Source organism: Nelumbo lutea, chromosome 6 (genome assembly GCF_056320005.1).
Source record: "Nelumbo lutea isolate HS-2025 chromosome 6, American lotus-T2T, whole genome shotgun sequence".
In the NCBI taxonomy this organism is placed as follows: Eukaryota; Viridiplantae; Streptophyta; class Magnoliopsida; order Proteales; family Nelumbonaceae; genus Nelumbo; species Nelumbo lutea.
In genome coordinates, this window is record NC_142689.1 from 27,534,775 (window position 1) to 27,549,079 (window position 14,305).

Here is a 14,305-nt window from a genome sequence, read left to right on the forward strand (position 1 = left end):
GCAAGTTGTTTCTCTAACCAAATCGATTTGGTCAAGTATGCAGTTTGTCACTCAAAACCAATTGACCATTAGCGAAAATCCAACAACTTGGATTGTATCGATTTGGGTCTATTTTAGGTTTAGTTAGTTTGTTTAAAAGATTTAAACAAACTATAAATTGAAATTTATTAAAGATAAATGGCTATGGGAAATGGAAAACTATAATTTGAACAAACAATTACACAAATTATTAAGATAAATTAGTGGAATTAATATTAAATGGGGCAGGGAAAGGGATGGGGTGCCCTGCCTTGAACCCACCCCGTTATCATTCCTATATAATTGTTAATTATTAGTGGAATTAATAAAAATGTTAGATTTTATAATTATTTTATTTATTTTAAAATTAATCAAATTTTCATTAAAAATTAATAAAAAGATTTAAATTATTAAAATTACTACAAATTATTAATAAAACTAAATTTATTAAAAAATATTTGTTCACATTCAATTAACAATAATTATTTTTTACAAATCAACATTAAATGAAAAATAAAATTATTAAATCTTTCACAATTTTTCGTGCATCGCACGGGTCCGTGCTAGTGTAGTTCTTAAACTGGATATGGCTAAAGCCTATGACAAGCTTAACTGGAATTTCCTATTCAAAACTCTTTGAAAATTTGGTTTCAATGACTCTTGGATTGAATTAATTAAACTTGGAGTTTGTAACTGCTGGTTCTGTGTCTTGATCAATGGTTTCCTAATGGGCTATTTTAAATCTTCAAGAGCTTTGCGCCAAGGTGATCCCCCATCTCCTAGCTTGTTTATAATTGCTGAAGATGTTTTAAGTAGGGCTCAGCAAAATATATCACAATGGTTATATAGAGTTGTTTAAAATGCTAGGAGATACTGTTCAAATCTCTCATAGCCTTTTTTCCGATGACACAATAGTCTTTGTAAGAGGTCTCAAAAGAAGCCTGGAAAATCTTATGGAATTTCTTAAAGTTTATGAAGAAGCTTCTGGGCAACAAATTAACAAGCAAAAGTCTTGTTTTATCATTTTTGAGAAAATGTCAAGAAAAAGAATTGAGATGAACACCCAAGTGACTGGTTTTTCAAGAAAACCACTCCCTTTTATGTATCTAGGAGCCCCAAATGGAAGGAAGAGATTAAGAATAAGGGACTTTGATCCTCTAATTGGCTAAATAATAAAGATGTTAGAAGCTTAGAAAACAAAATTATTAATTCCTGGAGGCAAATTTACTCTTATTCCGAGTGTGCTTCAAAGCAAGGCCATTCATGTTTTGAGTACAACAAGTCCTCCTAAGAAAGTAATTCGTAATATTCACAAAATCTTAACCCAATTCCTGTGGGGAGACTTTGAGTATGGGCTAAAGCACCATTGGATAAGTTGGGAAAAAAATTGCAACCAATTATCATCATTCATCATTCATGGCTGTCCAAAATTGACAAGTGCAAAGCGAGTTGAGATATTCTGCCAATAAAATACGTTCCAACCCTCTACTAAGTTGATCTAACACTGCACATCTCATTATGACACTGGAGGCGCTATAAAAATGAAAGATGTGCGGTGATGTTGGTAGAGGGTTAGAATGTGTTTTGTTGGCAGGTGATCCACGGACTCGTGCAATTCAAATATTCACATTCAAGTACGGCATGGCCAAACAAAAGACTACAAATGAAAACCGAAAAGCATTAATTAATTTCTCTCATTGCTTGAAACAAAACTTTCTACAAATAATTCCGAAGGGATTGAAAATTCAATAGATATTAGCAAGGACCATCCTGCCTAGCTAGAACAAAAGCGGAAATTGGCCCAACTGCAAAATATAAAAGAATGAAATAATGAAAATGGATACAAGGGGTGGGGGGGAATTTATGAAAGCAGCAGAGTTCATCTGCCAAATCTTGAGTGACGCAGTGACGTTGGCCTCTGTAGCATTGTTGAACAAGAAAACCCGAGCTGACTCGTATATTGCTTTTGTTGGGTATATCCTTGATGTGATGACAGTCCTCCCACCTTGGCCAAAGCTTTCCACTATCGAATGATCAACCTGCGTGAGTAACCATCCACCCACACCCACAATTGATGAGAATGTGAGGTCAGGTGATCAGTATGCAATGCAACAAGCTAAAACAAACAGCGACAGAACCATCAACCTTTTCAGGCTTCAACCAGGGAAGGTTCTGGGTTCAGATAGTTTGATTACAAATCTAGCAATTAATTTTAAATAAATAGAGTGATGCTGGATGGTAGTAGATTCAATATTGTTCTAGCTTCTGCAACAAAACAATTAATCAACTTACTAGTATCCTCATGGTTAACTTTTCGCCTTCAAGTACAGGAACCAAGCTGCCGGAGACAAATTTACCAACATGAGGGGCCAGAGAAGACCTGCACCGCAGCAGCATTTTTTTTTTTTTTTTTAACTCAGTTCATGTATTTTTATTTATATATAACAAAGTAATTGAATATAAAAACAACAGCCTAGCTAGAGGTAGAAAGGATGAGGGGATGGCTGAGTTAGGATTTTCTGTACTACTTAAACAACTTTCAGAAACGGAAAGGAACAAGAAAATTAAAGGAGCATGCCTTGATTGGTCGGCACAGAAGAAGGTCCTATATTCACCACCACTGTCCTTGGAAATGTAGAAGTATACAGGTGTTTGCTCGGCTAGGCTGTCCTCTGCCAGAACCAAGATGCCGAAGGGTCCCAAGGTGCCTCTTCCGGCAGCTCCACCACCCACGACGCAGTTGTAACCAACAATATCATCTCTGGTGGCCCCTTTTAATGCCTTACCGTCTATCTCAAACTCGGCACTTATGTCCAACTGTTACCATTGCCACAGGACAGGAAGCTTATCAACTGAAGTCAATGCAATAAATTAAGTAATTAATTAAGCTAAACAGACCTGTGTTGCTGTGCCGACGTCGAGTGGCACGACTGTTCCAGGTCCGACTACCACTTTGTTAAATTCCTTAAGATTCGATCTCAAGTTCTCCACCTCCTCCACTGGCCATTGAAGTAGATTGCTCCTAGTCTTCTGGTCAAACAGCACCACCCTTGGAATGCTCTGTACGAACGTCAAAGTCATCATGTACATGTAAAATTTTTTCATAAATCCATTGGTCTAGCTAGTTCAATTCTAATGGCTAGCTACACTGAAATAAAAAGAATTACAGTACCTGAACTGATGCCCAGCCCTTCTTTATGTCGTCGTCCTCGCTGTCGCTCTCACCAATCCAACCCCACAACACTCTTCTCTGCTTGTTTTGATCGTAGAATGTCTTGGAAGCATAATACTTACCATAATCATAGCGCAACCCAAATCCCACATCCGCCATTTCATTGTCTGGGATCCATGTATCATTCTCTACGTAGTAAGTTCCGAGCGCGTAGTAATCTATCTTAGTGTTGTCGAGACTGGCTTTGAGCACATGCTTCACTCCAGGCCAATTGTCCGACGTGTTCAGGCCTTTCTTTTCCGTGGTTGAGACAGGATAGAAGTCCACGCATTCCCACATTCCGGTTTCGGGAACGGCATGGAGCAGCCCATCCAAAAGCTCGTAGGTGGTGAAGTTGGTGGTATGATACACTAGAGAAATGCCGGTATCGTTGATCTTGGAGCCGATAGCAACGCGCCAATGGCCGTCGGGACCGAACCAGGCGGTGGTGGGATCTCGGAAGTCCAAGTCGTGAATGTGGGGCGGTGGAACCAGGATCGGATTGCCGGGATACTTAACCCAGTGGATGAGACGAGGATCTGAGGGGTCGGCCGGGTAGGCCAGGTTCTGGACCTGAACCTTGTCTTTGGTGAAGCCGGTATAAAGGACGACGATAGAACCATCGGGGAGCAGCGTGGCCGAACCGGTCCAGACACCGTTGATATCGTACCATTCATCAGGGACCATGGCAAAAGGAAGATTCTCCCAGTTGATGAGGTCCTTCGAGATGGCATGGCCCCACGTTATGTTGCCCCACACTGCACTCTCAGGGTTGTATTGGTAGAATAGGTGGTACCATCCATTGTAATACATTGGCGCTGCAACGTAACATTTCCTCGGGTCAGAAAACACATTTCTATTCCAATACATTGGCCCATTTTTTTAGTTTTACATATATATATATATATATATATATCTAAACATACTGTTGGAGCCTGGGACGTTTAGATGGCTGATCAAATCCGTCCAATTGGAATTCTTGGGGGGAAATAGAAGTATAGAACTAGGGCCACGGTATTTTATTGTTTCGGATTAAGTTGCCTATTATACCCCTCAAGGCCTCAATTATTAACAAGTTGTTATAAGTGGCTGAATGATATTTAAAACTTTTCAACTGTCCAATTTGTAATTTGATGTTTGCGGCACCTCCCATAATTGTATGGACAATAGTCAACAATACCCTCAGTTATAGTTTTTTGTCGATGGGAACAAATTTCCTTCAGCCAAAGCCTAAATTGAAGGTGACTTTGTGCATATAATAATAAAAAAAGGTGCCATAAACGAGTAAAGTGGAGTTTTAAAAAGTTTAAAATGTCATGTAAACAATTTTCAAACACTAAAACTGAGGTCAGTGAAGGGTTGAATAGCTCAATCCCAAACTGTAAGTGCAAGTTAATATCTAAATCCAAGTATTGACCAAAACCCAGGTGACCTATATGTAATAAAGCCATAAAGGGATTCGAATAAATAAAATGCAATTCCAGAAAGTAGAGATCTGTGCTGTTCAGAGGATTTACCATTAGGATCTGGAGCAAAACATAAGAAGATTCCGCCGCGATTGGATCAGAACAGTGAGAACGGAACGGCAAAATTCATGTCAGTATGAGATGAGAAACAGTAAACAAAAAAGAAGAAAATATTGGGTAATTGAGAGAGACAGAGAGAGAAAGATGGGAAGTTGGGAACCCACCATTCATCCAGTTATTTTCGGGTTGAAAATGGTAAGCCGTTCTCTGCCAAGACAACATGGGTTGGGTCCATGGATACGTGACTCCTCCTTTATTAGAATAGAGACGGAAAGTCTTCTCCGACACCCCTTCCAATACCCCACGTGATACCCCCACAGGTGTAGAAGATGGAAGTGAGTGATGATGATTCCTTTCCATTACATCTGTTAATGGCTCTTGTGATCTTTGAACACAGAGAAACACCATTACCAAAGCCAAAACAAAGATTCCACTCAACAATATAGATGATATCACTTTTATCGGTCTCCGGCCAGGCACCGGAGTTCCCTCTTGTTCAACTTCATTGTGCAGAGGGTTGTAAGGGTATGAGACAGCACGTTCGAGGTCAGGACAGATCCGGAAGGGATCGGTATACATGGTGATGGTGAACGTCGTGACTGTAACGGTGATACTGATGCTGATGGTGATATTCCTACCAGAACCTACCTATTGTGCATATATTTATATATGTTAGAGAGAGAAGCTAGGTCGATGAATTAGAGAATGTATCAGATAAGGAGGTGGTCTGTAGATCCTCATTCCTCGTTTGATGCATCTATCTTTTTCTGGGACTGGGTCTATGGGCGAGGTGTTATGCGGTTGGTTAATTTTCGTGCTTGATTGGAACCGAGAGAGACACAGAGTGTATGTTCCGGTGCTCGGGGCACGTTTGAAGAATCGGGTTTTTTCTGACTTTTTCTTTTCTGGCTTTTGATTTTTGAGCGAGTAAAATACAAAAGAGTTGCGTGGCTTGTCCATATGGGGGGAGGAAAACGTAGTTGTTATAGCTTATAGGGATTCAAACGCTATCCAATTGTCTGAAATCAGAATTCCAATTATTTCGAATTAGATGCCACTAAGGTTGATCTCATCCGTTTATAATTAGGTATTTAGGTACCATTAACTCGTATAAGCCCTTCCTATCATATCATGTCGTTTGGACATTATAGATTTTTCCTTGGATCAAAATCAAATATGAATTCACTCCTACCATCTTATACTCAAACTTCATAATATTATATCTATTAATAAATTTGGTTATTTTCAATTCATTTTATTCATTAAATATAATATCAAGGCCATTTTTTATTCACTTTATGAATTATATACTAACAGGGCATGTACGGTGCACAGACTTTGTTATGCGGAACTTGGTCGATCTTGATGTTTGCATGCATTTGATGCATTAAGAAAATAATATTTTTTCTTAATTTTTACAATTTTACTTTTATAACTAATTTATTCAAGGTTAAAACACATATTCTATCAACCAACATATAAACAGTTTAATATTTTTATCTTCAATAATATTATCTATGAAGTTCTAAATTATTATTATTATTATTATTATAATTGGTAATTATCCGTGTCAAATATAATTGGTCTAATAAAATCAAACCCAATTATTATCACAATTAATAATTGGTTCAATTTTGGATCCTGTCTTGATTAATGATCTGGAGATAACTGGTACATAGTGCCTTAAACCAAACCTGACCCACTGGCAGCTATGGATTCAATGACACCCCACAGAGCCGGTGAGATCACATCGGTGCCCCCACAGAACATCCAAACCGTACATTGGGAACATCTCCCAATGAAAAGCATGGGAGATCTTCTCAATGCACGCTCAGATGTGCCTGCGGGACGCAGATGTGAATTCTGATCCGGTCCCGTTTTGAAATTTTAATTCCATTATTTAAGTTATTTAATTAGTGATATTACAACATCAACTAAATTAATAAAATAATTTTGAAAATTTAAAATTATTTGTTTATTGAAGTTGTTTTTTATTTGTCAATCATTGTATTAATTTCTCTATCAGTACTAAGTTATTAGAGATTTCTAAAATTATTAAATTTTAATAACTTATATTATTCATTTCTGTTTGGTACTATTTCGAATAAATTGAATTAATATGCATACTGTGTTAAACAAAGTAACATTACAATATATGGATCACGCGCAACCAGTTGTCCATCTTCTTTAGACGAATATGAAAACAGGTTCACAATTATTCAAATCGTTTGATCAATAAAACGGCAAAAGAAAAGGTGTCAAAAGAATACTTCAAAATGTCAAATACCCCCATCTTATGCATCAATGCCCACCCGTGAGTTGGTATCAATTCCGAGCTGACATCTACCCCAATTGTACTTTGGGTTTATGAATTCTAATGCTAGGTTGAATCGTCATTCTCTCTAAAATTTATACACAGTCCAATTGTTAGCTTGATGAAAAAACCATCAGATTAATTCCACACAATATCAACTTCACAGCACATCCCACCTTGTATTAGAACAATACGTAAATACGGAGGAGCAGATCTCATGAGAAAAAGACAAATTGATTTGTTCAAAGAAGAAATCATATTGAAGAGAAATAATAGTTCCTTTTAAAAGACCAAATCTGAGTGTGAATTCTGTGTGAAGAAATCAGCATATGTTAGGTAGCTCTGTCCAGCACTTATGTCACCATTTAAGATTATTCAGGATACCATGCATGTGGAAAATAATACTCAAAATAGAGCATAAAACACAGAACCAAAATCTAATTGTATGATACTTGATTTTACCTTACAAAAGCACAAGCACTTCAGTATCTGAACTCACGGAAAAGCACCTGAGTATCCTATACTTTAGGGTCAGTCTCACTTTAGTACCCAAAATTCAAAATACAGTATTGCAATATTTAAACTATATTATCTGTATCATAAGATGACATGTGCGAGTAAATTTTTCAAAAATGTCAAAACTACCCTTTTTAATATTTGTTAGATAATTGTACATTGATTGTCTTCCCCATGGGTGGCAAGAATTCTAACCTCACCCCTTATTATGGATTCAATAACTGAATAAGAAAACGATTACAACGATGGCTATCTAAATCCCTCTTCTTTGGCAATAGCATCTTTGATGACATTTTTATTTTTTATAAACATGGCTATTTTGGTCACTTCAAAACTATCTTTCTCTTGCCTATTCAAAACTCAAAGGGTATTTATATCCTTTCACAAGCCATCTAAGGTTAATACTTTTGGACTAAACTGACAATTTTTAAGAATTCAGATATTATAGTGGCAAACTTTGAAGTTTAGGTATTAAAGTAAGACTGGTCCCAAGGTATATATATAATATTAATAAGCAATTTACCCAAAAAGAAAAAAAGAAAAAAAAAATCCTTATTGGCAACATCAATCTTTGATTTTGATCATGTCTATCTTTGTTCTCTTAATTTCCACCATCAATGACCCAAAAATGATGTGAACAAACATTTTTTCTGCAATACCTCTAACTGACCTCAAAAAAAAAAAAAACACCTTGCTTTTATTTTTTGTCTGAAAAATAAAAAATAATTTTATATGTATATATTTTTTTCAAAAAAAACACCTTGCTTATAGTTAAGCTCAACTTGTGAGCTATGAACCAAGCCAAGCTCAATTCGAGCTAGAGACTTGAGATCAAGCTCGGCTTGGTTCATAGTTCACAAGTTGGAGCTTAACTATAAGCAAGGTGTTTTTTTTTGAAAAAAATTATATACATAAAATTATTTTTTATTTTTCAGACAAAAAATAAGAATTATAAAAATTATTTACTACTATACATAATTATGTATGTACATATGTATTTGTATGTATGTATATATATAATAAAAATTATTTATTTAATAATAGGCTCGAGAGTGGAGCTTCATTGGGCTTGAGTTCAACTCGATTAACAAACGAGCCTATATATCGGGCTCGAATTCAACTTGAAGCTCATTTTAAACCGAATCAAGCCAAGCTCGAATAGCTTATAAAAGGCTTGACTCATGGCCACCCCTACTTTTATATATTGGAGTGGATCTCAAGAATCTAAGCGATGCTTCCAAGAATCTAATGACCCCAAAATTTCTGTCAACATGAACCAAAAAAAATGGTAAGTTACAAAGAGCCACCCTATACCCCCTCCAACTTTTTACATTGTGATAAATACTCCTTTTGCCGTTAAGTTGAATTCATTAAATTATCAATATACCCCACTAAACTTTTTTCTATTTTCTTTTTCTTGCCCATTTTCTGTTAAAACCCAACTAACCCAAAAATATATCATTGTCTGAAAAAGAGTTGTGCGCCACTGCTCTCACTTTTTTTATTTTCTGGTAGAAACTAGGCGTCATGGCGTGGCGTGCTTGTAGTGTGCCTGAGAGCCAGGCCTGAACCTCAAATTCTCAATCAAAGGCTGGTGACGGTGGGAGAGGATGGGTAGTTTGCACAATTGCATCGCAAGATCGAGCATTAACCTAACAGGTGCCTGAATAGAAGTGGCTCTTAATACCCCACCAATTTGGGTCTTTTTTAATCAAGTCCTGCCTGAAGGTCATTTTCTCTAAAAAGACACTTGCAAATTAATCTGTGTTACGTACCCTTTTCACTTTTTCAGAGATGAAAATTGATATGCAACTCCCTCGAGCATCAACGCAGGAGCGCCACTCAATCAGGACTCAGGATAACTGAAGAAGATGAATTTCATTAAATGTCGAATACCCGTCCTTATTGGTTTATATAGGCTCATGGCCATTACAAGCAAATGATTTGCAATAATTACAATTAGTGATCATAATGGCAATGATTCTCTCTTATCAACTCTAACGGTCTCCAGGAGTGCCCATGGCTTTTATGTAAATACCCATGCTAGCCCCATAGTAAGGGTAGTAAGCTTTTCATCCTGTTGGAAGATTAAGGCTCGTTAACATTCCCACCCCCTTAACTACAGTCTACAGCCTTGTCCTCAAGGATGATGTTAACAAACTGATGACAAATGTCTCCTCACCTCTTCCTAGTGGCATTTCCTACTGCAAATAGCTGTCTAAGTGCATATGTGACAGCTAACTTAAGAGTAGGCATACTGAAATCCACAGCAAGAGATGCTCCTTCATTCACCATACGTCTAAACATTTCAACTCCTCTATTGCTTTACCGAGTAACCATGTAATCATCAGTGAGCTACTGCACTCTAGAGTTCTCATCAAGCAATCCTCTTTAATCGGAACCATTTTTCCCCTACAAGCTGATTGGAAAGGATTGAACATGGGCACTTGCACAAACAAAACCTTGTTTTAAAACATAATTCTCAACTTATCCCCCAATTGGTTCCATTAATTGCATTGAAAGAGGCAATAAATGGTCGAATTGAAAGCTCTTACCAACCATGACGATAACATTCATTTTGGTGCATGCTCCAACGAAGATGGATATAGCAACCATACCTTTAAGAATAGGAAATTCATCATCTATCAATTTCACTTTCACTTCATAGTCCAAAAAGATGGATTTCTGTATCAAACTTTCATTTAATGCTTTAAGACAACCATAGAAAACTTTTGTATCATCAGGGAAATTGCTTGTAAATGTTACCCACTCTCTCTCCTCATCAATGTTTCTTAATGGGGCAAAATGTTTCATAGGCTCCATAATGCGGAGGAACAAATATTTGATCTCATTTTCCTCGATGCTTTCATAACTGTTGGACTCCATTTCTTCTCTTCCCAAAGTCTTCCTAACCCCATACTTTATGGTTATGTTTTCCTGTAGCACTTGTTTGTTGTCTGTTGGAGACAAATCTTCTATAAAGACATCAATCCTCACCTGAGTGACAATCTTAGCATACTGTGCCTTGCCAAAAGCTGCTTCATCCAAAACGCCATCATGTTCAACATTGGCACTGTGAACATCTTCCTTCCTATCTCTTTCTCTCTCCAGAATGTAAGTATGGAAATATTCCCAATGCATGGTTGTGAAAGACCATGAGCTACTTAACATAAAAGTTAGAGGACCAAATCCACTCTATTCATTTTCTTTTTAATTTTTTGTAATGGGTAGCCCTCTCTAACCCCCAAATGAAGGTGGGATTCAATCCCTTGTCTCAAATACAACCATTTTAAGGATGACAATTTCCCCCATCCCCATTGGGTACTCAGTCTCCCCAACCCTAACGGGTTAGAGATGGAGATTGCTTCGGTGGGGATGGGATTAATAGTGATACCCGACCTGGACCATGGTTGGGATGGGGAGTGAATTCCCCCCCCCCCATTATATATATATGGTATCAAAGAGTTTTGACCAATCAAAACCCACCCATGAATTTTGATAAATAACACTTGATCGGCTACCACGTTCATAATACCAGTTAATTAGAAGTTTTTTTCTGGTATCATAGTTGAACCCATGTGTAATATATTATATACATACATAATGTCATTTATGTTTTAAAAAATTCCTTTATTTTAAGTAAACCTATTTTCCTAAAAACTTTTAATTAAAAAGTTTTGGGCTTTGGGTCCCCCAACATGAAACTCGTCTCTATTTCCATTTGGAAAATGGATCAGAAATTTAATGGTCTTGGCTAACCCATGATGTCATAATTAAACAATAAAAATGTAAAAATACATAGAAACATAAAACATTATGGAAAAAAAAAACACACAAGGTTTATAGAAAAATAAAAAGAAGGCATCCCTAATACTATGCATTTATCATATTATAAAAACAATAGTTTTTTTATGATAGAAAGAGTAAAAATTTTAAAATTGACACAAAAAAAAACTATTTTCTTTGTTATGTCAAATGGGTTAGCTCATGATGTAGTAATTAAATAATAAAAAATTAAAATTAGATAAATAGAAAAAATAAAAAACTTTATAAAAAATCTTCACACATATTTCATATTATTATTACTATCTAAAATTGCCACAGTCCAATGCACATATACATTTATTAATATACCTTTACATATGAAAAACCATTTTTTTTAATTTTATAAAATTAAGTGAGATTTGGTATTTAAATAAACCTTTTCTATTTATATACTTTCCACTCTAGCCTTGTTCATTTGTAATAGTGAAGCTTACCTGGGTAAGTGCACTTACCCAAATAAATATTTATTGGGAAACATTACATGGGTAAGTTATTCTCGTTGTTTTGATTTTCAGGATTCTCAGCTAAATAATATAATGACATTTTTACCCCCAAAAAGTAATTATTAAAATGGGTAAGTATTACCCAAAAAAGTAAGGGTAACTTTAACGTGAGACCCACTGCTTAATGCAAAAAGAACATGGGAAAGTTGATTAATGGGAAAAATTTGTCTATGCATATTTAACTGCAAATGAACGGAGCCTTTATGTTTGACTTTATAAAAATAATACTAATTTTGTACAGATTTAAAATCCATTTGAGAGGATTTACATTGAATGAGCTGCATTGACTGAACCGCTTTAGTGAAGCTTCCCAAAATAACTTCACGGAAATGTCAATTTTTCAGCTCATCTAAACCTGTTTTGGGCTTTTCAGTTTTCTTACCAAACATCGTTTAACAGTTTTCCGGCTGTTTCAATTCACATAGCACCAAAAGCTGAAGCTCACATTTGAGCCCCACAGAAGTGCCGTACATCACATCCCAACCATATATTGAGAGCATCTCCCTATGATAAATACAAGAAATGTTTCCAATGCATGCTGATGAGTAAAAGCCCTGCCAAATGAACCGTTACTAATATTCCAAATATCCAATCAAATTAGAGTCCGGATCACTTGCCAACAAAATAATTTCCAAAACAATCTGACACCGCACATCTCATACATGACAGGTCCCACTTTTATAGTGGATCCTAGTCTCATGGTGAGATATGCCATGTTAGATCATATTGGTAGGGTATTGGAATGTTTTTGTTGACAAGAGATCCCAACCCATCAAATTGGGATATCCGGATATACAAACAAAATTGAACTTAAGAGGGTGTTCTTTTTTCGGATTTTGAGAGGGGGGAAAGTTGGTCAATGGGATTCCGGTTCTCATTGACCAAGAACCCCATGTTCTTTTTTCAAATTTATGTGGGGAGCAGAGAAAGTTTATTTTCTTAAGTATCGCTTACCCGGATAAGTGATACCCACCTCTTAGATGGGTAAATAACTTTCCCACCTAGGGGGAAGTTACCAACACTTGAATGGAACAAAAATGTCATTTTTAATAATGGATTTTTATGGCTAAAATGGTCATTGTCTTATTTACATGAAAAATAAAAGAACATCGGTAGATGCACTTACCCAAGTAACTGCATTTACCTGGGTAAATAACTTACCAAAAAGCGTCTATTCACTTAATGGGTAAGTAACTTACTAAATATATGTTTTACCTATCCATTGGATATTGAATAGGAGATCTATTATAATTAAATTAACTTTAAATATACACCCCATTAGGAGTGATGCAATGCAGACGTTTAAATCATAAATTAACCATTTATCCTTCTGTTAGAAAAGCCATCCTTCGCGCTCACTACCAATCTACCATCATATGACATAATTGTCATTAGGAGTGGCTATTTTATGTCCAACACGTTGAACCCAACCAATCTATCTATTTATAATCCGCCCAAACCGTCTATTCACTTAATGGGTTGGAAATGGGCCGAATCACCAAGTCACTTTGAATGGATTGAGTTTAGGAGTGGATTTAAGTCGAACTGAGTCAAATATTTGGACATTCAAGCTCAATCTGCTAAAAGAACATGAGGTTTGAGCTCAAGTTCAAAGCCAATTCAACTTAGAGGCTTGAACTCAAGTTCAGCTTGATTCAAAAGCGCATATGTTCAAACTCGGCTGTAATTTGTGAACTAAACTCTCTCTCTCTCTCTCTCTCTCTCTTTGTATACACTCCTAATAAAAGAGAAAATAGCCCAATTTTTTACTTTTACATGTTTACCCCTTATCTAAGCAACATACAACGGGCATAAAAAAAGGGCATATATGTCCTTTACTCTCACTCCAAAAACTGCCCACTTATAACAGTTAAGAAATTGCCAACTTATAACTGTTCAAAAATTGTTCATTTATAACAGTTAAGAAACTGCCCACTTATAACTGTCCATGAACAGTAAATAGTTTTGTCTTGGAGATACTGTCACGTACATGTTTACTAGTACTATAAAAAGTACGAATAACCTCTAAAATTTCTAGAATTTTTTTGATTGAAATACCCCATTTTCTGAAATATGATCTCTCTATTGTGAGGGTAGAAAATGTAATTTGAATGCTATTATTCACTGCATTCAATTCCCTCTCATTAATTACACATTTAAGGTATTAACTCTCATTCACCCTCATTAAATCATATATTTAAAATATTTTATTTATTCTCATCACTAAATTCCACTAATTAAATCTATACATAATAAATTAATAAATCCAATAACATACAAACTTATACTTTTAAAATCTACATGGAAAAAAAAAGTGTTTTCATCAAGGTGGTGGTAATAAACTAAACCATTTTGGGTCAAGTGGGCCAATTCATGTTGCCACAATTAAATA

General features: G+C 36.0%; 1 protein-coding gene across 1 annotated transcript; it reads right to left on the reverse strand.

The window, feature by feature from the left end:
* Positions 1 to 1,684: 1,684 nt before the first annotated feature.
* LOC148848167 (beta-fructofuranosidase, soluble isoenzyme I-like) lies at positions 1,685 to 5,387 on the reverse strand. The gene is made up of 7 exons (XM_088948666.1): positions 4,920 to 5,387; positions 4,747 to 4,755; positions 3,191 to 4,047; positions 2,917 to 3,078; positions 2,597 to 2,835; positions 2,311 to 2,398; positions 1,685 to 2,057 (listed from the first exon to the last, which is right to left on the reverse strand). Exons 1-7 carry the CDS (start codon positions 5,332 to 5,334, stop codon positions 1,797 to 1,799), a joined length of 2,031 nt encoding a protein of 676 aa, XP_088804792.1. The 5' UTR covers positions 5,335 to 5,387; the 3' UTR covers positions 1,685 to 1,796.
* Positions 5,388 to 14,305: the final 8,918 nt, after the last annotated feature.